General features: G+C 39.9%; 1 protein-coding gene across 1 annotated transcript in view; it reads right to left on the reverse strand.

Moving 5' to 3' along the window:
* The window catches only part of greb1 (growth regulating estrogen receptor binding 1), a 72904-nt gene extending 51274 nt beyond the window's left edge, over positions 1-21630 (reverse strand). Inside the window, exons 1-11 of the mRNA XM_035421377.1 lie at positions 21358-21630; positions 18461-18571; positions 17662-17838; positions 16614-16793; positions 15770-15871; positions 15073-15222; positions 13275-13391; positions 12577-12762; positions 11937-12269; positions 11495-11623; positions 11005-11115 (exon numbers count right to left, since the gene is read on the reverse strand). Coding sequence (XP_035277268.1) covers positions 11005-11115; positions 11495-11623; positions 11937-12269; positions 12577-12762; positions 13275-13391; positions 15073-15222; positions 15770-15871; positions 16614-16793; positions 17662-17838; positions 18461-18571; positions 21358-21511 — 1750 coding nt within the window. The 5' untranslated portion in view covers positions 21512-21630. The remainder of the gene's footprint in view (positions 1-11004; positions 11116-11494; positions 11624-11936; positions 12270-12576; positions 12763-13274; positions 13392-15072; positions 15223-15769; positions 15872-16613; positions 16794-17661; positions 17839-18460; positions 18572-21357) is intronic.
* Between the last annotated feature and the right edge of the window lie 3570 nt (positions 21631-25200).

Below are 25200 nucleotides of genomic sequence, written 5' to 3' on the forward strand. Positions count from 1 at the left end.
ACTCAATGTAGGAAGACTTTGCTTAATTTTATGCAAGATTTAGACTTATGTGACCCATGGAGGAGGAAATACCCCAAAAAATTAGAATATTCCTGTTTCTCACCATCAACCAAGTCATATTCACGTATAGACTATTTCTTGGTCTCAAACAGTTTATTTTCGCAAATACATGATGTTACTTATGAATCTATTGTGATCTCAGATCATGGTCCAGTTAAGTTGACATATGCTATGCCCAAAATCATTAAAGGTCCTTATAGATGGAGACTGCATCCAAAATGGTTACATGATACAAAATTCATGAAATTTGTTGGTGCCAGCATTGATGAATTTTTTAATACAAATACAAATGAAACAACTGCCTCTATTAGATGGGAAGCCTTTAAAGCCTACCTAAGAGGACAAATGATTAGTTACACAAGCTCTATTACTAACAAAGCCAACTTAAAATTAAAATTACTTGAGGATGAGATTAAGAATCTTGAGAAAGAAACATATGAAGATAATGTAAATACAGAACTACACCAGCAGGAACTACTTCTCCTACGAGCGCAGTACAATGAACTATCGCTTTCAAAAGCTGAAAATAACTTGATCCTCCTAAAACAAACATTTTATGAACAGGGGGAAAAATCTGGCAAACTATTGGCTTGGCAAATTAAGAAATTACAGTCGAGCAGGGCCATTAATAACATCCTAACAGTCTCAGGGACTATATCTGCAGATCCAATGGAAATTAATAGAACCTTTGCTAATTTCTTTCAATCTCTATACAGTTCAGAAGCCAATGGGGATACCAGTCATCAAACTGTTTTTTTAGATAATATTCAAATCCCTACTCTCTCCGATGAAGCCAGAGAGCAATTAGATTCGTCAATGTCGGCAGAAGAAGTGCTGAAGGCCATAGTGACTATGAAAAATGGGAAAACCGCTGGACCAGATGGTCTACCAATAGATATATTTAAAGCCTTCAAAGAAAAATTGATACAACCCCTTTTGAACATGTTTGAAGAATCATTGGAAAATGACTTACTTCCTCCGTCACTAAGAAAAGCATTGATTACACTTATACCCAAACCAGATAAACCGCCAATCAAATGTGAATCCTACAGGCCAATTTCATTAATTAACACTGATGCGAAAATTCTGGCAAAGGTTTTGGCATTAAGATTAGAGGAACACCTGCCAATACTCATTAACAATGATCAGAATGGATTTGTGAAAAATAGACAAGCCTTTCATAATATACGGCGAGTACTAAATATTATACATGAAAAGCGGGATGAAAAGGATACTTGCATTCTGTCTTTGGATGCAGAAAAGGCATTCGACAGAGTCGAATGGCCTTATTTATTTGATGTACTGTGTCGTTACAGATGTGGCCCTAAATTTTGTCGGTGGATTAAACTACTGTACTGTGAACCATTAGCTGAAGTTATTACAAATAATATGACCTCAGAACCCTTTGGTTTGTCAAGGGGCACGCGCCAGGGTTGTCCACTATCCCCTTTGTTATTTGTGATGACTCTTGAACCCCTGGCAATTTCAATTAGAAACAATAAAGAGATAAAGGGCATTCATAGCTTAAACCAAGAACATAAGATTTCGTTATTTGCTGATGATATATTATTATATCTTTCAGACCTGAAGAATTCAATACCAGCCCTAGTTGATTTCATCCAACAATTTGGAAAATTTTCAGGTTACAAGGTCAATCAGTCTAAATCATCAATACTTTTCCTTAATAAACAAGAAAGAAATAACCCAATAATCCAACATCCTTTTTCAGTAGCTAAGGACGGGTTTCAATACTTAGGGATTACTATTACACCTCTGATTAAAAATATAATCCCATGCAACTATGATCCCATTATTGCTGAAGTGAATGATAATTTGGATAGGTGGATGTCCCTTCCCTTGACAATAATTGGTAGAATTAACATTATCAAAATGAATATTCTCCCAAAATTTTTATATTTATTCCAATCAATCCCTCTTACACCCCCGCCAGGCTTTTTCTGCGGCTTAAGGAAAACATTCACCAATTTCATATGGAACAAAAGGCGATCAAGATTACGCTTAACACTACTATATCTACCATATGACAGGGGGGGTCTCCAGCTACTTAATCTCTTATGGTACTTTAGGGCAGCCCAGCTTAGATCGGCCTTCTTCTGGTTCTCTGAACCCTCCAACTTACCTTGGGTTCAGATAGAGAGGGAAAATGCCAGGGGACTTACTTTGGACAGGTATCTCTATTCAGATTCTTTGAAAAGGCTTAAGCAGCAAACAATTAATCCATTTCTAAAAACCACAATTAGAGTTTGGTATGAATCACAGGAGATGTTTGGAGAACAACTGGGAATATCACAATTTACTCCTATTTGGGGCAATTCATTATTTAAACCGGGTAAATCTGATCCTGGATTCAAGCAATGGGCGCAGCTGGGATTGCAAAAGATCTCAGACCTTTATGAAGATAATGTTCTTATGTCTTTTGAAACTCTTAAAAGAAAATTTGGGATCCCTCAAACCCATTTGTTTAAATATTTTCAGATTCGTAGTTTTATTCATTCCAGAATGCAATCCTATCAATGTCCTCCTTTAAATATTTTAGAAGAAATGGCAACATCAGACCCTTATAGTAAGGGAAAGATCTCTATGATATATAAAAAAATGGTAAACGCATCTAAAGAGTCCTCAAATTATAAAAGATTAGCATGGATAGATGACCTTAAATCAGATATTACAGAACTGGAATGGGAAAAAACATGCTCCCTGGCACAAACAATATCCATTAATAGCAGATTTAAATTGATTCAATATAATTGGCTTATGAGAACCTATATAACTCCTGAAAAACTTAACAAATTCAACCCCAATATCCCAGACACCTGTATAAAATGTGGAACCGAAAGAGGTACCTTGTACCACTGTATTTGGAAATGTGAACATATACAAGAATTTTGGAGAAGGATAATTAACATAATCTCCAATATTATAGACAAAAAAATCCCAATATGCCCAGAGATCTGTATCCTGGGCCTTATTCCAGAAACTTTATCACTTAGAACTCATGAAAGTAAGCTGGTGAACCTCTGTCTAATACATACGAAGCGTCTTATTGCTAGACAATGGAAAAGTGTTCATTGTCCATCGGTGAATTCATGGATTGCCGAACTTTCAGCCTGCATAGCTATTGAAAGGCTCACATATGCAATTAAACGGAAAACTGACACCTTTCACAAGATATGGGACTCATTTCTCAACTTTTTAGAATCAAGACCTGAAACCATCACCTAGGATGCAACCTACGAAGTAAGACCAACCACCCCTTTTTTATTTGTATTATAATTATCATTATTATTTTTATTATACTTTTTTTTTTTTTATCCCACTTTATTCATTTATATACATATAATTTTTGTTTTTTTAAATTTATTTATGTTTATTTTCTATTAAATGAGGGTTGATTATGTATGAGGCATATGAAAATAGATGTAGACTTGTAACCAAGTTACAATTAGCTATTTTGTCTGTCAATTAGTATTTTGTTTTTATTTTCAAAACGATGTCAGAATTCATAGGTGGCTGAGGGAGGGAGGTGGGCGGGGGTCATGTTCAAGGGAATTCATGTTAGAAAAGATGTTTAATATGTAAAAGTTAAAATTCAATAAAGATAAGTATTAAAAAAAAAAAACAAAGTATAATTTGCGAGCAAAAATGGCCCCAAACAAGGAGAATGCAAACGGGAGTATAACCACATATCTGCAGCAAAAGTATGTAAAGCAAGCAAAGGCGATGAGTAAAAATGGCTGGGACCCCGAAGGATCCACGCCGGATTCCTTAGAATGGTGGGGGAAACAAAAAAAGAATAGGACGGCTTACGGTACCATTGTACTAATTACGGAGCATATGAGGCTCATAGAGAAGTGTGACGAAATGTATAATCGGCTACAAGCACAAGATACGAAATTAGCTGGTCTGCGTAAGAAGATAGAATCTCTTGAGAACAAAGGCAACAGCTCTGACCAGAGCACAGCGCTTGCGTGCATTCCGACTGAAATAAAAGGTGTTCCATCTTTGTACCCAGATTTAAATTATCACACTATAACTGACCCACTGTATTTTGAAAAGGAGAATAAAACGGTGCCCATGGCACCTATGGTTACTAAAATTCGCGGTAGAGGAAATGAACAACGACTGCATGTTGATCACGTTCCTTTAAGCCTGATCGAAATGAGAGCTTTATTAAAGGATTTGCCGAATCTTAATGCGCAAGACGACAATTTACCGTTTTGGCGACAACTAAATGAGCTACAGCGTAGCATGTCTCTACACCCTCTAGACATGTTTTCAGTTGTGCGTGCAAGATGTCCAGTTTCAAGCTGGAAGAAAATTGAACCAGCTGATCTCCGACAGGAACCATGGGCATCTGGCCCCTGGGCGAATCATAATGAATTACAAAACGCGATTACCGGTTTCTGCGAGGCTGTAAAGACTGCTTTAGGTAAAGGTGCGCCAAAATGGCATTGTTTCACGGCAGTAGTACAAAATAGCTTGCCCTTTGCTGAATACGCCGATCGGAAGTATGAAGCATTTGAAACGCATTGTGGCTTCCCTAATCCAAATAGAGACATGGCTGTTTTTACGCAACAATTACTGGCAGAGGCTGCCCCGCATATTCAGAAGGTACTAGCAATCGGCATACACCCGGGTAATACGTTTAGTGACATTGTTTCGTGGGCCTCGCGATTAGAGGAACAGATACGGAAGAAGAGTTCAACTTTACATCCCATTGCTGCTGTTCGCTACAACTCTCTGAAGTGCGATAATTGTGGGAAAACGGGCCATAGCACGGATCGATGCAAAGGGAGGGACTATAGGAGAAGTAGGCGTAACACCCCCCCAAACAAAGAAGCAGATAAATGCTTTCGATGTGGAGAACAGGGACATCGAGCGCCACAATGTTTAGCTGCCCTACCTAAGGCGCACGCCTCCAGTGGAGAATACGCAACCTCAGACAAAGAAGCTGGGCCTATCGCGCACTGCTCCAATGACGATTACGCGCATTTGAACCGAGAACAACTTGTCGCCATGTTAAACAGTTTGAAAGCATAGGAATTACCGGCCTCCTTTTCAGTCAGTAGTATAGAAACTCAGGCTCATTGCAGACCGTATCTTAGTGCGTGGGTAGGAGGCCGGCCATGCGATATGCTAATTGATACTGGCGCTTCTGTTTCTATCACTGACCTACCGCTCCCTTGTACAAAGCATTCCATTGATCTTGCTGGCATTGGGGGTAATTCTGTCCGCGCATATAAATCCTTTCCAGTACTTGTGGAATCCAATAATGCTTATTGGACACAATCATTTTTCATTTGTAGGACTGCAGAAGGTACCATCCTCGGTTCTGACGGCATGAGATTACTGAAAGCTACTGTTGCATACTCGCCTATGGCTTTATCAGTTTGTGACGCTTCTCATAAACGCAAGACATTGCCATTAGCTGCTCTTTCCCATACTGCTATAGCATCTGTTGCAACACCTATTGTCCATTCCTGGGATTTGACTAACAAGTTCCAAGCTTTATGTGCAACATTCCCTGCATGCTGGTCTGTGCACAAACTGGATTGTGGAGCTGCACCATTACCACCACTTGAGGTAACAGGGACTATGCCCTCACCTGTGAAACAATACCCGATTAAACCAGAAGCTGCTCAAGCAGTTGGCTCAATCATTCAGTCCTTGCCTTCACAGGAGGTCATTGAGCCATGTGTCTCACCCTGTAATTCTCCTGTCTGGCCTGTGCAAAAACCAGATGGCTCATGGCGCCTGACAATTGATTACAGAACGGTTAATGCTGCTGCAGACAAACTTGCTCCAATTGTTTCTGACCCAAACACGCTGCTTGCTGATATCAAACCTAGTCACTGTATATTTTCTGTGATAGACATTGCCAATGGATTCTGGGCCCTGCCTGTTGCTGAAAACTCAAGAGCTTGGTTTGCCTTCACACACCAGAACACGCAATACACATGGAAACGCATGCCTCAGGGCTTTCATAACAGCCCTACGCTTTTCCATCGCGCAATGGCCAAGATTCTAGCAACAGTTTCATGGTCTCAGTATGAAGGAACACAGTGCCTCCAATATGTTGATGATATTCTCTTGGCTTCTTCTGACCCTGTCTCTCATTTCCAGGCTCTGGAAGCTTTACTCAAAGCTTTGGAAAAATACAATATGAAAGCAAGTCCAAAGAAGGCCCAAATCGCACAAGACGCTGTCCAGTATTTGGGCTTTACCATATCCCAGGGCTCGAAGCAACTCACTGTTGACCGGAGAACTGCTATTGCCACTGCTCCGCGTCCCCGCACTGTCCGTGATGTTCGTAAGATTCTGGGACTTTTTAACTTCTGCAGGAACCACATACCTGACTTTTCTGTTATTGCAACACCAATCAATGCTCTTTTGAAGGGCTCCCATCGCCCATTGGAGACCGTTGATTGGACAACCGAGTGTGAAGATGCATTCAGCACTCTCAAATCTGCTCTCACTTCTGCCCCTGCTTTAGGTTTCCCTTGTTCTGACCTCCCGTTCTTTCTATGGTCAGCTGTGAAACAAGGCCACATGACAGCCATTCTTACTCAGCCCCATGGAGGCATACAACGCCCCGTTGCTTACTATTCTTCTCGCCTGGATTCTGTCGCTTCTGGTCTTTCCCCTTGCTTACAGGAAGTGCAGGCTGCCGCCACAGCAGTAACGGTCTCCGCTGCACTAGTCTCAGGAGCTCCACTCTCTGTCAATGTCTCTCATGCTGTGCATAACATACTAACCCAAGGCCGTTTCTCTCGTGTTTCAGCAGCCAGGTGGACTAGATGGGAAGCCATCTTGTTAGCTCCGCTTATCACACTCATCCACTCCCCAGCTGTGAACCCAGCCACTCTCTTACCTGTCGAGGGAGACGGGGAGCCACATGAGTGCCCATTGTCTCCAGATCACCCATCCAATTCAGACATCTCTGAAACACCTCTTTCTGACAATGATTTCTCACTTTTTGTTGATGGATCTCGTTTTTACAATGGGGCCCACCCAGTTACAGGATATGCAGTTGTTGACATTGCTGGTCAGGTAATGGCATCAGGCCACCTTCCAAGTTCAGATTCAGCACAGGTGGCTGAACTTGTTGCCCTCACTCATGCCTGTGAGTTGGGTTCTGGGAAACGACTTACTATATACACTGATTCCAGGTATGCATTTGGTGTTGTCCATGACTTTATGGTTAACTGGTCATCTCGGGGTTTCCTGACTTCATCAGGTACCCCGATAAAAAATGGGGGGGTTGTTCAGAATCTCATAACTGCCTCTAAACTACCAAACAAACTAGCAGTTGTAAAAGTGAAAGCGCACACTAAAGGACAAGATGCAATCAGCTTGGGTAACCACTGGGCAGATGAAGCTGCCAAAGCAGCAGCTTTAAATGACTCCCTGCCTACTTACAAAATTGCAGCTATTGACATGTCGGGTCCAACTAACATTGACATAGCTAAACTACAGGATGCCTGTACAAGAGCTGAAAAATGGACGTGGATTGAAAATGCATGCACTCTTAATGATGACAACATTTGGCACACACAGGACGGGAAAGTTGTTGCCCCTCAGAGCATCCTTTCATTGCTTTGTGAAGTATACCATGGCATTGCACACAATGGAGAAAGAACAATGCGGCACAACATGTCACTTCATTGGTGGTCTCCCAAAATGACCAAGGTAATGAAAGATTTCGTTAGGCGTTGCATCATTTGTGCAAAAAGCAATCAAGGTCCAAAAATAAAAGTAATGATGAAACACCAGCCACGGCCTACTGGACCCTTTCAGCAAATCCAGATGGATTTCATTGGCCCTCTTCCAAAGAGCCATGGAAAAGAACACTGTCTCGTTCTCATAGACCACTTCACACGCTGGGTAGAAGTTTACCCTGTAGCCTGTGCAAATGCCGCAACCACGGCAAAAATAATCGCATCTGAATTCTGCCCACGCTGGGGCCTTCCCTGCTACATAGACTCAGACCAAGGGACCCACTTCACCGGTAAAGTAATGAAACAGGTATGTTCGTACCTGGGAATCAAACAAAAATTCCACTGCCCTTACCATCCTCAAAGTTCAGGTCTGGTCGAAAGAACAAATCGAACACTGAAAGAAAAGCTGACCAAGGTGTTGCTGTCGAAGGGGGGAAGCTGGGTCCAAGGCCTCCCAGCTGCACTCATGGCGATGAGAGCAACCCCTAATGCAGTAACTGAACTGTCTCCCTACGAACTAGTGACTGGCAGAGCCATGTCACTAGCCCCTGGCCTTTGTAAGGGGTCAGAAGACTCTCTTATAGTGGGAGATGCATTGCTGAAGTATTGCCAAAACTTGAATGAAGCGGTGAAAAACCTAACCTCCCAGGCTTTGTCATTACAGACTCTGAAAGATAAACAAAAGGAGGGGGGGCAAGAATCGCAGACATATGAACCTGGACAATGGGTTATGATAAGAGCCCCTCATCCTAGATCTTTCCAACCTCGATGGCAAGGACCACACCAGGTCTTACTAACCTCTGAGACTGCTCTTCGAGTTACAGGCATCCCGGTCTGGATCCACCAATCCCGGACCAAACCATGCCCATCACCCGAAGACCTCAAAAAGCCTGAAGAACTCCCTGCCACGGACGACTGCAGCCTTCACGAATCAGGTGCAAACGTTCCAATTTTTTCACATACTCAACCAAATTGAGCATTCAAGTTATGCTCCCATCCAACATGCTGAATTCATTTGTAATTATAATCACAGTTTTGAGCCATGGTGGAGTAAGTGCTGTGGACAATAACATTTACATGCAATTAGTTCACATGACAGCCAAACATGCAAATAAGACTGGCTGCTATGTCTGTGGATTAATACCACATTCTGTCGCACTTGGTGTTCCAATGATGTCCGTACCTATCGCCTCCAAGTATAACACTGCAGATAGCGATAGCAAAAGTGAACTTGTTACCAGACCTAAACATATATGTGATCCTGAACCCATTAACATTGCTCTGTCTCTTGGCCCATATCTGTGGTGCCTCAAACAAAATGGCTCTATTTATGTTGGAGAGACCCTGGACTGCAATACGGTTATTAACTACCATGATAAACCTGTACAAAACCACACAGCTATGGGAGTCTATTGGGTTTGTGGGAACAATGCCTATTCTGAGTTGCCTAATTCATGGTCTGGTATCTGCGCCTTAGGACATTTGGTCCCGGCCATGAGAATTACATCTATTCTACCGGACCGAGTCAGATATGAAAGATCAACTGACGTCTTTGGAACTCACCATCAGTCTGTTTGGAACAGAGCACTTGGTGCTCTCATTCCTACTTATGGGGTTATGTCCGCTCTAGATCAAATTGGCGACCTCTCCAAAGAGGTAGAGCTTTTGGCCAATAGCACGGCATTAGGTCTAGGCAAAATTTCAGAGGAATTGACAGCTGTCAGAGTGATGGCTCTACAGAACAGAGCTGCATTAGATTATATCCTCTCAGCTCAGGGTGGGACATGTAAAATAATTGGCATCGAATGCTGTTCCTATATTCCCGATAATCAGGATGACCTGAAACGTGTGATCTCAAAAATCAATAATGTTTCCCGGTCCGCACATGAAATATCACCTACAACACCTGGTTTTCTTGAATGGTTATCGAGCTATTTGGGTGACCTTGGCAAAATTGTAGTTGAATACATTTTTCTGATTATACTGGGATTAACTGTACTGACATTGATAATTAAAGGTGTGAAATTAATTTTCGTACAGTTAATCTGTGGTAAAACTAATGAGCAAACCACACAAGTTGTTCACTATACAAAGACTCCGACAGCATACATAATATAGAACCAAGTTGTAATAACTTGGGAGTACTTGATAATGCCCTCACATGGTATTCTGTTTTCTTCCTCATATGCCGGAGAGGACACTCCCATGACACCATACCGGCGCCGAGGACACCACCCCTCCAAGACCATGTTGCTGCAAACCAGGAGTAAATTGCAAGAAATCCCACCAAGCCTTGAATCGAGCCTTCCCTACCAAACCAATGTCACTATCCATCCAGCCAGCAACAGAAGGACTTTTTTCTTTACAAGTTATGTTCTTGGAGTACATCTCGTTCGCCCGTAAGGGGGACGTGAGGGAATTTTGCCTGAAGTTTTCCTAACACAGGTTTTTGACAGGTTTTCGCCCTCACCCTGAACAATGACTAAATAAATGTAACTGTAAAATTGACTTAACCATGAGATTCATGTTGTGTCAAAAGGAGGGACTGTTAGGATACAGAAAGTTTGTGCTGTAGGAGACAGACAGATTTGTGTATTCCAAAACCTCACGTGCATGTGAGAGTCCGCCATTGTTTTACAAAGACAACCAATAAGACACAGTGGTAGAAATTGCAGCCTATAGGGCAACTCTGTATAACAAACAACCAATCAGAGTTCATGCTGTATTCTGCGCACAAATTTGAATATATGTAAATGTAACTGTATAAACTCCACAAACTCTAACAGTTGAATTGAACATTTTTGTGTGAATCCCTGTTGCTGGCTTTCTGTATAATAAATGCTTCCTGATTTTTAAACACTAACTTCGGATCTGCTTCTACCTGGAACGACGGTCACTATTGTTCTTGGCAACATTTCTGGTTACCAACAGTATTAATCATAAAAAAGTGACCTTGCACCTGTAGTTTAATTTTGTTCCTTGGGGATAAGGGATATGCTTATTTATGCTTTAGGACTGATGAAAGAATCAAAAAGAAAAAAACTCACAATGTACATTTGACTTTTACAAAGTATTAATATTTGGCTAGTTGGCGCTCCCATTGCTATAAACCAGTAGAGATCTGAATTCACTGGCATTGGTTTTTATGAACCTGGAAGGTGTTTAGTAGAATGTAATATGGGCTGAAGCCCTGTGTGCATCTTACCAGAACAAGTAGCTTTGGTGTTCTCTTGTGAGGGCTCCAGGCTGCTGGACAGTGGCAAACGGACATTCTTTTCTGACCTGAATTTCTCCAGTAAGGCATCCATGTCACCATCTAACAAAAGCAAAGCGTTTTACTTTTTGCCTTAAAATTCCATACAACTGAAAAAATCCTATGGCACTTATCTCAAAAGTAGGAATTTTCTCCAGCATCTTGCAAAAATTCCAAATTCTCTTTGCCTACCTATGCATCCCCAGTTTTAATTGGCTCAAACCTCCCTTCCATTGTCCAACTGATTTCTGTTGAAATGTTCTGGTCCAACATTCCTATACCAGGAATTTTGATTTACTGAAATTTGATTTTGAATTTTGCTACACATTTGTGGTGGTTAATGTGAGCTTCCCCCATTTTCTGTAGAGATGTATATAAATGTAACCCATGATTATCATTATTAACTTCCGTCTGACACTTGAAAATGTCTACTACATATTACCTGGACCCAAAGATCGGAGGAGAGCCCCCAGCTCTCCTGTCTTCCCAGCTGCCAGCTCGTAACTGATCTCATTAGCACAGTCACCTGGGGTGAGCATGCTCTCAGCCAAAGCCCGGGCCTGGCAACGTCCTTTGAAAGAACAAAGCAGCCACAGATCCAATCACTCATTATTCACAATGCAGAATGTTCACAAGGTGGCATTACTGATCAAAAAAAACAAACAAACTGCTCCTTAATACTGAAAGACTTCCTGTGTAATAACGACTCACCTGGATGTGGTTTACAAAAATAGAAGAGCATAATTAAACCCATCGCAGCCGACAAATAACATTTTAAGCAAACAAACTTTGCACCTTGTGCTCAACTGTAGCATGCAACACACATGCATGCACGTATGCACACGTACACACACACATACACACACACATATGCCTGTACTCACCAGTCACCACAACACAGGACTCAGTGTTGCCACCTTTGAATGTGCAGATGATGACCACATAGTTAGTGCGGGCCAGCTTCCCTTCCATCAGACTACGGAAGGTCTCATTCAGCCCTTCGGCTAATGAGACAGGCGCATCCAGAATCAAAACACTGTCCCCAGAGGAGCTGGTGGCCAGTTTGGCAAGCCAGGGCAGCTGGGTGGGGCTGACTGGCTGGGTGGGGCCAGGGGGGAGGGGCTGCTGACACTGCCGGATCTCCGGAAGGTTTGCCTCACGCCAGGAACGCACAAAGATCTGCTCCAGGTCATCAATCAGTGGAACCTGATCTGAGCCTGATGAGGAGCAGAGATAGTAGCCCAAATCAGAGCTCCATAAGAGGTCAGGTGACAGTAGGACCTATCTGAAGCATAGATAGGTCCTACAATTGTGTCCTACAAGGTTTCAGATTATATAAAATAGAAGAATGTATTTTGATGTGTTAAAATTTATCGTATCTACACCACTAACATTTTGTGCAGTATAAATGAAGGTACATACAAAAAAATCTAATTAGTCATAATATATGAAATACAGATTAAAAGGTATTCCTCATATTTTGTTTTTGTAAACTACATATATGAACTGAAATCTGTGACTCACCAAGCTGCACCAGGTAGTAGACGGTCAGCAGGATCTGCATCTCTGTGGAGAGGGGCTGGATGGGGGAAGCTCTGTACTGTTCATACACACGAGGCAGAGCCTGGTAGCTCTTGTAGCAAGACTGCAGCAGGGAGCTCACCCTCACCTCACCCACGTTCCCACACAAGGGCGGCAAACTGCCATGGCCTGAGAGGCAACGCGTGCACAAGAGTTACATTGAGAATGGTCACCAGAGACTGGACGCTGAGACCTAAAGATATCTCAAGACAGTCTTGACGTCTGGGGAACAACACCTACTGTAGCAGTGACAGCCATTTCAGCCTTATGTTTATGCTTCATTGGTGGATCATTCAAGCTTAACAGAATTTACAGGACTCTTCTTCTTATTCACCCACTTTGAGTAGACAATATTCCCCCCCACTCTGACACTCCTTCCATACACTGAGTCGCAAAAATTGAATGAGTTACAGAGAGTCTCGCTAAGAGAACAATCAGACTGGAAAAGGAGCTTTCAGGGTTGTATAGAGAACTGAGTGACTGGATGTGATGTGTAGGAGTTCATCACTTCTTAATTCCTACTGGTGAAGTATGAATCATGGTTCAGATTTTACATTCTAATCACATATGTCCTGATCGTACACCTCAATTGGTTAAACAGTGTATTTAAAAATTGTATGGTAAAAATAGCCAGTAGTTACCTTTAAAAATAACAGGCTGGAGTCTGCAGGTATGAAGTAGATGATCAGGCACTGTTACAGACACCCCTTGTGGCAGGAATGAGGAGCACTGGGAAACACATGTTTGGGTCTCAAAATCTGTTGGAAAAGCATAAAACACAGTTGCTCTGAATGTATGGAAAACAAATTTTGCACTGACATTTTAACTATAAAGCTTATTTTATGTTTTTTCCTGTACTGTAAAAAATAAATAATACATTTTTTAAAATCCTTTACAAAACAGCGAAAAGCCTGGCAGCAACGCTGCCAGTGAAAACCATGTAATGAAGGGGGGAAAAAGTTTAAATCCTGTTATTTTAAATAACATTCTTGCCATTAGTTATTGCCATTATTCTACATGACAATGACAGTGTTCTGAAAAAGCAGTAAATTCCTGTAATTTTTTAAAGAAACATTTTACTGTAAAAATACAGTTCTGGAAAGGGAAATTCGTTTGTGAAGCTGGTTTCCAGTAATTTTGCTGGTTCTACACTTCCAGAATCATGGTATAGCTCATAGCTCTACTTGTACTTCTAAATGGAGCCCCACATAAACAAGAACATGGTTGTAACTGACCATTCATTTCTTAGCAAAGCACATTCCCAGAAGCTGGGCAAACTCACATCAGAGTTTCAAACTGAATAGGCTAACTGAACCATAATGTTATAAGCAAACAGACACTGGCCTGGACCTTTCTTAATGTACCCATACTGAATGAACAACCCCTACCTGTTTTTGTGTCATTGACTGCTGCAGAAGAGGTTGTCTTATTTGAAGGCTCTGTGGTCAGGCAGGCTCTGATGACCAGCTTTTATGTCTTTTTTTGGGTGGTCCTGTGTTGTTATGGTGCCTTAAAGTTTATACAAATTTCCATACCATATGTAACAAATACAATCAATTAATAATGTTTGAGAACAGTACACATTATAAAAGTCACACACACACACTCACCACACACAGACATGCATACATTCATGCACAAGCACACACACACACACACAACACACACACTTACCCAAACCACACATAACCCTGTACCCGCATACAGCCATTGTAGTGTATATTACAATATGCAACTGACACAAACAAAAAAATCCTGTTTGCATGCAAAAGCCAAAAAAAAAAAGAGAGAACAAATGAAAATTAGGAGCTAAAACATTTCAGGAAGGAAGCCTCCAATTCCACAAGAACACAGAGGGGGGCTTACAGCTGTGGTTTATTGATGCATTCTGAAAAAGGAAAGGGGGCCAATGGGAATGCTTTAGTGCTGTAAAATGAAAGGACGAAAGGCTTTTAACAAGAGAGGACAGTAAAAAATCCAGACAATGCAGGGGGGCTCTTCCTGGAACCGTTAACGGGGTGGAGGGGGAGTCTCTATAGTGAAGTGTGAAGTTGTTTGTGTGTGAGTGTGTGTATGTGTGTGTGGATGGATGGCTCTACAGTCGGAGCAACAACTCTAGAAAAGGCGTTAAATTAGTACTTCTCTGGTTTTAACCAACCCCCCGAGGCTGTGCTTGTCCTGAGAGTGGAAAAGATAGGGGGATGGGCAGAACTTCAAATACATGCATTTGAGTTATGTTGTTGCATGCATATATTTAATAGGCATTGTTGACACCTTTTTGTTTGTTTGTGGTCCCTCTGTGTCATCTGCAGAGCAACCTGTGGCTCTACTATGTTTACTGTACTACACTTATAAATATACTTATTTGGGAAGCATTTAGTGTTTTTTAAACAACAGACTTTTCAGTGCGTTTTAACCCTCCCTATGTGGCAGGGGTACCTGTGATAGAGGGCCGGCACAGGCCCTGTGACATCAGGCCAGACTGGTGTGAGGGCTGCTGGGGCATGGGGTGGTCCCTGCCATTGGTCATGGAGGCAGGGGAGGCACCTTGTGCATAAGAGGAAGCCAATGAATCTGTAGAGATGCCTGCTACCAAAGAGAAAGGTGCATTTTAAAAAATATCCAACATGACTTAAAGCGGAAAATCATCATTTCAAATGTTAATCCTCGTCTTAAGAATAATGTACCTACCCATTTCTAATAAATACTACATCAGTTTCACATATATTACTTAACCCATGACAAAGAAAATATACAGACCCCCATGCCAAACCATGTGTAACAGCTCCTCTTATCTCCAAAGATAGAGAATTGATTCAAAAAATGTAGCAGAGGCTGAAGTTCAGATTAAACTAACCAGAATCCAATTTTTAAATTTGACACACTTAAGATAATATTTGAGCACAGCTTCAGAAATACAGAGAAAACATATATTTGTTGCAATTACACAGTATTTTCACATTCGAAAGACAATTACAGCATCATGTTATATATTCATTTTGGTTGGTTCCCTGCTGTGATATACAAGGAGCGAGATGACCTATGTAGTTATATTTTGCACTGTAGCAGTGACATCTTTATTGAATCCAGGCCTTATTTTGGTCACAGTCACAGTTGAAACCCTAGCATGGTGTACCTGTGTACTGGCCTGTGGCTGATGTTGGCTCCAGGGGCAGGGGAGGATCTGAAGACAAGTGACCCACACCAGGGCTAGAGGCACTTGGTTTTGATCTGCTGTCTGTAATTCACAAATTAATGGAAAAGGGTTCAATGTTCTTTGCCAAGGAAAAATTGAGGTTTTTTTCTCTCTGTTCCTTTTTCAGTGCAACTCCTGGCAGTGGTACTTGAGTTGTTCACGTCAGAAACACAGAAACACATACACATGTGCAAACCCCAGAAGAAGAGGGAGAAGGTCATTTGGATTCAATAACTTATCATATTTCAAAATAATGTGAACTTTTATTAGTTCATATTTTAAAGCACGCTAAGAGACTAATTATGACTGGCTGGCTATTATTCAGGATTTGAAATGGTGATTCCCTATGTCAAGAAACAATATCGCATTGCTATTTTTGTTTAAACATTAAAAACTACAATCAGCAAATTATATTATTGGGCAAACAATATTTGCAAAACTCATTAAATATGAAAATATCATTCATTAATAACAGGTAGAAGTATTGTAGCCAGGTTATTCCCTAAGTACGGGGTGTTTAACAAATTAATCTACTAATACACTCATCTACCACTGTCACAGTAGATTATACAGCCTGAAAATAAATATGCATTTCCATTTTCTCATCTCTCTTAATTCAACAACACCAGCTATGTTTATGTTTGCAGTAGCAGCTTAGGATAACAAGCCACTATCATTAAGCTCCTTAAGTGAAGTCAAGGCCGATCAAGGCTCACATTCTATTTTTGGCCCTTTCTGCGTTACAGGTGGGTACTCAGTTTTAGGTGAATGGGTGATGCGTTACCTCCTCTCCAGCAGATGAGGGGCCCCCTGACCAGCATCCCCTGAGCATTTCTGTAGAGGTAATATTGTAAGTGCTTCTGCTTCTTGGGCTGTGTGGTGAGCTTCAGGTTGATGTGGTTGCAGAACTCAGTGAAGTAGCGAAATCCCTTCTCCCCACAACCCACACAGTTTCCAGAGAACCCTGAGCATCCAGAGAGAGATGGGCTTGGTAATAGACAGAAAACAAAGATTGGGGTGGATAGGCAAAAATATTTTTCACTGCCCTGATATGAAAATATTGTCCTCCTGTCCTTGTTTCTGGTTTTAATATTTATTTTTGTTTTAAGTTCATGGGCGCATCTCAGCATATGTCTGGATATGCATATTTGTATATATATTTTTTCTTAGATTTTAAAAGTTTTTTCCCACGTATGAGACAAGACTGGAATGACAAAAAACCATGGAAGCCTGCAATGTGAACGATGTGACAAATCTGAAATGATGTAGAAACAGAAAAGTATCTGAAAAATACAATAGCATCATTGAACAACAGTACCACAGTAGGATTTTACATCAAAGCCTGTGAAATTTTTGCTACCTCAGTTGTAAGTTTTGCTCTTCTGTAGTCTAATAAGATACTGCATGTCATTTAGGATATCACTATTTATTAGGGGAAAAAAAGCTAAATTAAGCCCTGCCCACTCGGAGTGTCACATTAGTGTTTCTTTGAAAAACTCTTCCAAGGCCCCGTTTCCATGGCCACCGGATGACATCATGAACAACGGCTCTGGCAGATAAATAGGCTATAGAAACCAAATTGCCAAATTAAATATGTCTGCATGATAGACTTGGGTCAGTGGGAGCCAGGTTAGGGTGCCCTGACCCAGATCCTTCTGCATTTTTTGCCGATGCCTGCCAAGTGCCTTCTCCACAAGCTTCGCTTTCTGGAGTGATGATTATTAGATCCATCCAGGGCTGCTCCAAGAATATTTTTCTTTTTTCATTCAATTATGCTGTATTTAATTCATACATTCCATGGGAGATGAGAGCGGGGACGGGTCCTTTCTCACCTAAAAGTGCGTTCCGACCTCTCTCATCTGGAAGGAAGGTGCGGTCGACCGAGCACACCAAGATGTGATCTGGCAAAGTGGGAGATCTAGCACCCACCAGCAGGAACCCTGGTGGGACCTCCAGTAAGTTGCTAGCAATGAAAGCCAGACGTAGGTCTTTTCCTGACTGACAGAACCCTAAAGGAAAAGCCACCCCACCAACAAATTCAAGCATCATCAGGAGGGAATGGACACCTACCTGTGTGTGCAACTGAGTTACAATGAATTGCTATAAAAATACATCTGAAGCTTCCTTTCAAATCACATGCTGAGAAAGGCCTGAGCCAAAATGTATGTGTACTTCTTCGCTGTTAAGCAGAAATCTTACTAATTTGGAATGACAAGAAAAACACCTGAATAAGCTTCAAACAACATATTATTTTTAGTGTGCTTTATCTTCCCTTATGGCCTTTTATAAAAAGGGCCTTTTTAATTATATTAAATGCTTCACTGTCACACTTTCACCCAACACCTATAGGCTGCAAAGAATTGGCTGTTTTTCATGCCAGTATTTGAAAGAATGGATTTATATAAACCAATTAGTACAATGAAATTATGTCCTGATTTACTCAGAATACAACCAAGAAAAAAAATCAGGTTTATTTTATCTGAACGTATCAAATAAGTAATAAATGAAAAAAGGTTATTTTGTTAAGAACTGCCATAGGTCTTCGTGGACCTTGAGTGGTCTCCGTATCTTTTCTTGGGAATCCTTTGCTGTAGGTCATGACAGCTGGCCTATCCAGGTATGTCATCTTACCATCTGTAGCACAGCGGCCTTCTGGAGCAGGCTTCATGTGGTAGGGCGGGGGTGGACTGTTGGACTCAGCACCTTCTTCCTCCTCCTCTTCCCCCTTTTCTGCTTTTCCAGCTGAGGGGAACAAAGCTGTAGTTAATGTCACCTGGTCTTACAATCGAGAGTCTTTCAGATTTCATGTGTACAGCTGCAATGGCAGACAAAGCTAACTCAATCAACACAATACACATTTGACAAAACAACACAAACAGATTTGAAAATTTCAAAAACCTGTTCCCCAGCTACAATTATTTGCTCTTTTTTTTGCCGGATAAGGAACAAACAGCTTGCACAAAGCTGTTAAACTGCTTGACTTATTTGAGAAGGCATTTTACCCTGGGATTTAATCCTTAACTAATAATTGTTCAACCCTTTAATAAAAATTGGGTATTTCAATGTTTAATAATTCTGAACAAAGATAAAATAATCTGCCCAAAAGAGTCCAGTCAGACCAATTTAAGAAATAATGTGGCCTTGGATAGCATACAATGCAGGTTGCATGTCCTGACGAAAGGCAAAAACAAGGAAACATGTAATAATTGCCCGTGATTATATTGGAAAATATAATCTGGCAGTGATATCTGCCAAAACTGTCTGACAGCAAATACGAAGCAGAATGTCACAATGAAATATAAAATGGGACCATGAAATATTCAGATAGAGTAAGCATTTAAGTGTTCAACAATCCACTGCAACTGTCTCAATTTCTAAATTTCTAAGACTACTTTAATGCTTTTGGCCTCATCACACAAATTATTCAACCATCACGCTGAAATGTATTTCCATGGCAAATGAAAATTCAGGCAAGCAGATAAACATTACATATTTCTGAAAAATTTTAATGCACAGTTACTATTTACTTACTGAATTTAACTATTTGAAAACAATAAAATAGTCAATGTGGCTTGTGCAAAAGTTTAGGCTTTTTAACCTCTCAAAAATTGATTGACTTGTTAGGCCTTAAATTATGCCAGGTGAAGACAATAATGATGCTTAATATATTTATATTCTGACCCTTCAAACTTCTCAGGGTGTTGTGCTTACTCTCAGGAACCACAGTCTCCTCTAAGCAGCTGACTGATGACTTGAAAATAAAGATAATTGACTGTTACAAATCAGGGCAAGGCTATAAGAAGATATCTAAACAGTTACAGCTTGGAAAATCCTATTGTCGGATGAACAATTAAGAAATTGAAGTTAAGGGAAACTGTTTAAGTTAATGCAAGATCCTGAACACCAAGAAAAATCTCTAATAGAACTACTAACAGACTGGCCAAGCATGCAAAGCACAACCCTCATATCACTGCAGAAAGGTTTATCTGAGATCAGAGTAGTGGTGCACCTGTGCAACACTGGTTATGCAAAAATGATCAATGTGGAAGAGTTGTCAGAAGGAAGCCTTTCCTGCAATCTCATCACAAAAGTCAACATTTAAAGTATGTAACACAACATTTAGATAAGCTAGAGACCTTTTGGAACAAAGTGCTGTGGACTCATGAACAAAAATTTAACTCTTTCGCCAGAAACAAATATATTTTTGGAGGAAAGCAGGGAAAGCATGTGAAGAAAATAAATCATTGCCAACCCTTAAGCCTGGGGGTAGTTCTTTTATACTTTTGAATTGTGTGGCAGCCGGTGGCACAGGGAATATTGTGCAGGCGGAAGGAAGGGGTTGAAAGCAATACCAACAATCCTATAAATTGAAGTTGAAAAGAGGTTGGATATTTCAGCAAAGCAATGATCCAGAACATACCTCAAAATTAACCATGAACTAAACTAAAGGTATGACAGATTAAGGTTTGGAATGGTCTTCAAAGTCCCCAGACTTAAATATTATTGAAAGTCTGTAGGGAGAATCTCAGACATGCAGTACATGCAACAAGACCCAACAGACCCAATAAAAACTGTGCATTCAAATTTACAGAAATATGTCCTGTGTAATTTGTACCCCGCAGAGGTTGGGTTAGCTTCCTTTTAACTTAGTTAATCAAAACACACAATCTGAAATTTTTGCATACCACTGTATGTGCTAGTGAACTTATTTCATCCATAGTCCCTAGCCATGTTGGAACAGTTAAAATGAGTATTATACATGAATATACAGCACCATCAAGCCTTCAGTACAAAAATTTAGTTATACTTGAAAACATAACTAGAAAATATATTTAAGAAGTTTCACAGATGGATAAAGTTTCTCATGTTTCCAGGACTGATTTAGTGATTTGGCTTCAGCAATGTCTTAAGTTTATCAGTAAGAGTGGGATGATTGGTACAACTGGATATTTCAGTGGCAGGTTGTTCCAGTACTGAGTGGCTCTGTCCAAGATGCGTGAATGCAAATACATTGGGTGTTCAAGTGAGAAAAAAATACTATTGTTACTTCAGGCCAAAATGACTAACATAGCTATTGTAACTGTAAAGCAATGCTAATATGATGATAATAATAATAATTATTATTATAATGATAATAATAGTAATAACAATAATAATAATAATAAGAAGAAGAAGAATAGAGTTTAACATTCCGTGTTCTCCAGTTTTTTATATTTTCAGTAATGAAGTAATTAACTAATGACTAATATTTAACCAAAAATGCATGCCACTATTCTAAATGCATTACAAGAAAAAAAAAAAAATTAAAGAGAGCTTCTGAAAGACTGCATTGGACTGTTACACTAACATATAAATTGCCCTGGATAAGAGCATCTGCTAAGTGACTGTAATGCAACATGAAGTACATGAACTAACATTAGGCTGTATTATTTATGCTCATCATAAATTACTGTGGTATCAGAAGAACACTAAATTGTCCCAGGGCACTATTAGAAGGCATAAATATGACTGAACAGGACAACTCTTACCTTCCTGAGAAGGGGATTTCTCAGCCTCCAGGTACAGTTGGGTAAAGACGGGTCTGGGGATCACATTGTTGGAGCGGAGGGACGCCTCTATGGAGCTGTGCAAAACCTCCTCAAAACGGGTGGTCTTCAGTTGCCCTGCGTACGAGTTTCCCATTTTTCTCTAAGACACAAATAAGAAGCACTTTTTCAACACTCCATTACTCCTAAGCACTGAGTGTCTTCAAATAGTAACATGAGTGGGAGAGCTATTGAAAGAGAGCCCTCTTCATGTCACAGTCTGTCTTTCTGTGGAGATGAGACAGACAGAGAGGGAGGGAGGGAACCAGGGAGGAGACATAAGAGTGGGCAGTCCCCCCATCCCCACCCCCACTGGGTAATGACAGGAAGTCTCTTGTAATCGCACTTAACAGAGAAGTAGCAAAAGGAGACCTTTTTATAGCTACCAGAAATCTAACTCTGAGGATGAAAACAGATAACGGTCATAAAGGGATCTTTTGTGACTGTCTGGTCCTCTGCCTTCCTGTTATATCACAGGTTGCCACTGAATTCAGACACAGGAGGGGACAGGAATAACCATAACCTAAAAGTTTTAAACATTTTTAAACAATTTAAACAATTTTAACACATGTTGTCAAAGGCTGAGGATTTGTTCCAGAGAATATTAGTTATGTTTATAACAGTTAAGAAAACAACCATACGTTTGTGTATTAAAAATACTTTTTGCTAACCTACTCATAGATCATGAGGTGATTAATTCATTAATTACATTCTCCTAAAATTAATTCAGGAGCACAGTAAATAGTCACATGGGTATGGTGCTGTTCACAGTGTGCTTTCATTTCTGCAGGTGGCTCCATTCTAGCAGATACATCTGGAAGCATTGTAGTACAGGGGGCTTCCAAACTAGTCTCTTCTAAAAGAGCCTGTGGTGAACCCCTTTCTCAATGAAATTACTACTTTTTAGACCTTTAAATAATGCCCACTACCGGGTGCGATACAGTGCTATTTTGCACACTAGTACCTGAACGTACCTTTAAAATTGTGCATATTAAGCACCTATGTCACATATTTTAGGTATTTAATTTTGAGTATCACATTTAATCATTAAAAAGATCATAATATTACCAAGGGCATGTAAACAAGACATACTTCATTTGATCTGAATGAAAAGATGTCATTTATAAAATGCCAAAATATAAATAAAACATTCTTAAAAGGGAACACATTTTCTCCATTTTAACCTATCCAACTATGGAATTGACTAAAATGTCTGGTGAATGACTGTTCTAGTTTTCTCCACATCTATTCCTATTTTTGGGGGAGGGGGGTTCTGCTCTTCACAATCAACCTTGCATATTTTAAGCTTCCCATCTGCATTTCTGGGGGGTTCAACCCAAAATCCCTATCTAAGTCTCTGGTGCACATTCAGTAATGCGGTTAACTTCACTGGTAAAAAGATTCTGAATCTGTTTGAGTCTGTTCAATCAATTCTAAAACTACTTGACATAGGCTAAGATATTTTTTGGAATCTCCTGTAACTTTTTGAGTTGCTAAGCATCCCAGATCATTTGGAAATATATTGATTGGTTGACTTCAGTTTTGCCACACAAAGCACAGATGAGCATGAACACAGGACTGAACAGCACAAATACCCAGTTCAGAGACATAACATTCTCTGGTCCCCCGGCATCCTCTCTTTTGATGTTAAAAACTCACGTTTTGTTGGAACGCAAGCAAGAGCAACAGACTCTTCCAGTGTTTAATTTTCAAGTTAAGAAACAATCTCAGCAAGTGTTAGGGCAGGCCGACCCACACAGACACATTACTCTCTTTTATAATTTGGAAAAAAAGGAAATAGATAGTGGACAACCAGCCAAAATGTCACTCGCACCTTTTTCTGCATAGTTGCAGAAATACACCAGAGATATGGTGTTGACAAAAGAAATTCCATAGATTTTTTTGGAAATATCATTTGTATTTTATTCTTGTAATCTCAGCACAAGTGAATGCATAATGGTATTTCAGCTGAAGGCAAAAATATTAGATTGCAAAATTTCTTCACTGTTTGGTGGGACGTTTTAATATTATTTGATCTGAGACTGCTATTAGATAAAGAAAGCAAGTATTATTCTGTTGTCTTAAAAATCGGTTTATTTAGGGTCTGATTTACTAAGACCTTTAGGATGTGCAAAACCTTTTAACACACACAAAACCAATAACATAACCAATGACTGGTCATGGTATTTATTTTGCACCAATCATTGGTTGTGTTATTAGTATTATGTGTGCTGAAAGATTTTGCACATGCTAAAGGTCTTAGTAAATCAAGTGCTAAATGTGGCTATAATTCACATAATCTATGTTTTATGTTACAATATCCCACTTTGGGTATTACAATAGCTTATTATTCAAAATCAAATTTTTAACTGAATTTTTACATTATCGGTTATATTGTGCCTAGTGGCCAATATGCAATACTACAACAAATATTGTGGCAAATCCTTGGAACACCCATGGAGCACAAGCATTCAGATATAGAGGTTCAAAAATAGAAATGTTTCCCTGTGCAAAAACCTATGTATAACTGACATGCTCTTTCCAGGAAAGAAATGGCTGATTGTACCCAAGAGAGGATATTAGCAGGGCCTTGATACTTGTGCATGGCTGTTTGCTTTGAAAAACGGCATTGACACAAGTATCAAGGCCTAAATGATCTTCTTAGTACCCAGGCAAAAAAAAAACAAAAAACAAACAAAACAAAAAAAAATACTTCCGTTACCTGGACATGATAGATACTAACAGTATCTTACTGCACCTCTCCATACATCAAGGTGATGCCTCTGGACAGGACAAATAATCCTAATCCAAATAAACAACTTCATATAGTAAAACATAAGCAGAGGACTCTGGACTGATCGTTCCCTGAATTTGCTCTGAGTAACCAAATTTGCTTTGATTGATTTTAATGAGTATTTCTCTTGTGTATTTCTCTGCTGCAAAACAAAAAACAGTGAAGTCACCGCCTATCTATTCTGCCAAGGTGTTTACTTCAGTGATCCTCAACTTGCACCTTCCCACTCTCAGGCAGAATTGGGGAGATAGATCAAGACAATTCAAATTCAAATGTCTTTGATATTGGTCAGGAATGTCCCACAAACAAACAAACAAACAAACAAACAAACAAACAAACAAACAAATAAATAAATAAATAAATAAATAAATAAATAAATAAATAAATAAATAAATAAATAAATAAATCAATCAATCAATCAATCAATCAATCAAATCAAATCTAACAATGCATGCCATTCTATTTTGGTATGACAAATTGTAAAAGTATTTTATAGATACCATTGTGTTATAGATACCATTGTGGTAAAATAAGAGATTAATGGCAAAACTTTATTAATGGAAGTAATTTTTAATGATTCTGATAAAATTCATGAAAATAACTTGCTGATAAAAATGATGAATTCTAAATTAGAAACAATTTAAACAATTTTAGCTATTGAGGTCACCATAATATAGATATTTGTAAAAGATGAGTACTCATTTTTGAAAGCAGAGGAGACAGGGAGTAATATGGTGAGTCCTGTCCAGATACTAATGCTGAGAGGCTGGGTGCTGGCCCATGCAGGGGTAGGGCAGGGTAAAATAGAGAAAGGCAGCGATAAATGCTTCCCTTGATGCCTATGCAAACATCAACCAAAAGGAGTGGCATGAGTAAAATGCTGTTCCATATGTTCTAGAATTTCACATGGCCAAGACAGGAGTGGTAGTGCCACAGCCACCAAAAAAAAAAAAAAAAACGAAATTACTGCAGAGCCAACTATTTAAGACAAA

This window comes from Anguilla anguilla, chromosome 6 (assembly GCF_013347855.1).
Source record: "Anguilla anguilla isolate fAngAng1 chromosome 6, fAngAng1.pri, whole genome shotgun sequence".
NCBI classification, from domain to species: domain Eukaryota; kingdom Metazoa; phylum Chordata; class Actinopteri; order Anguilliformes; family Anguillidae; genus Anguilla; species Anguilla anguilla.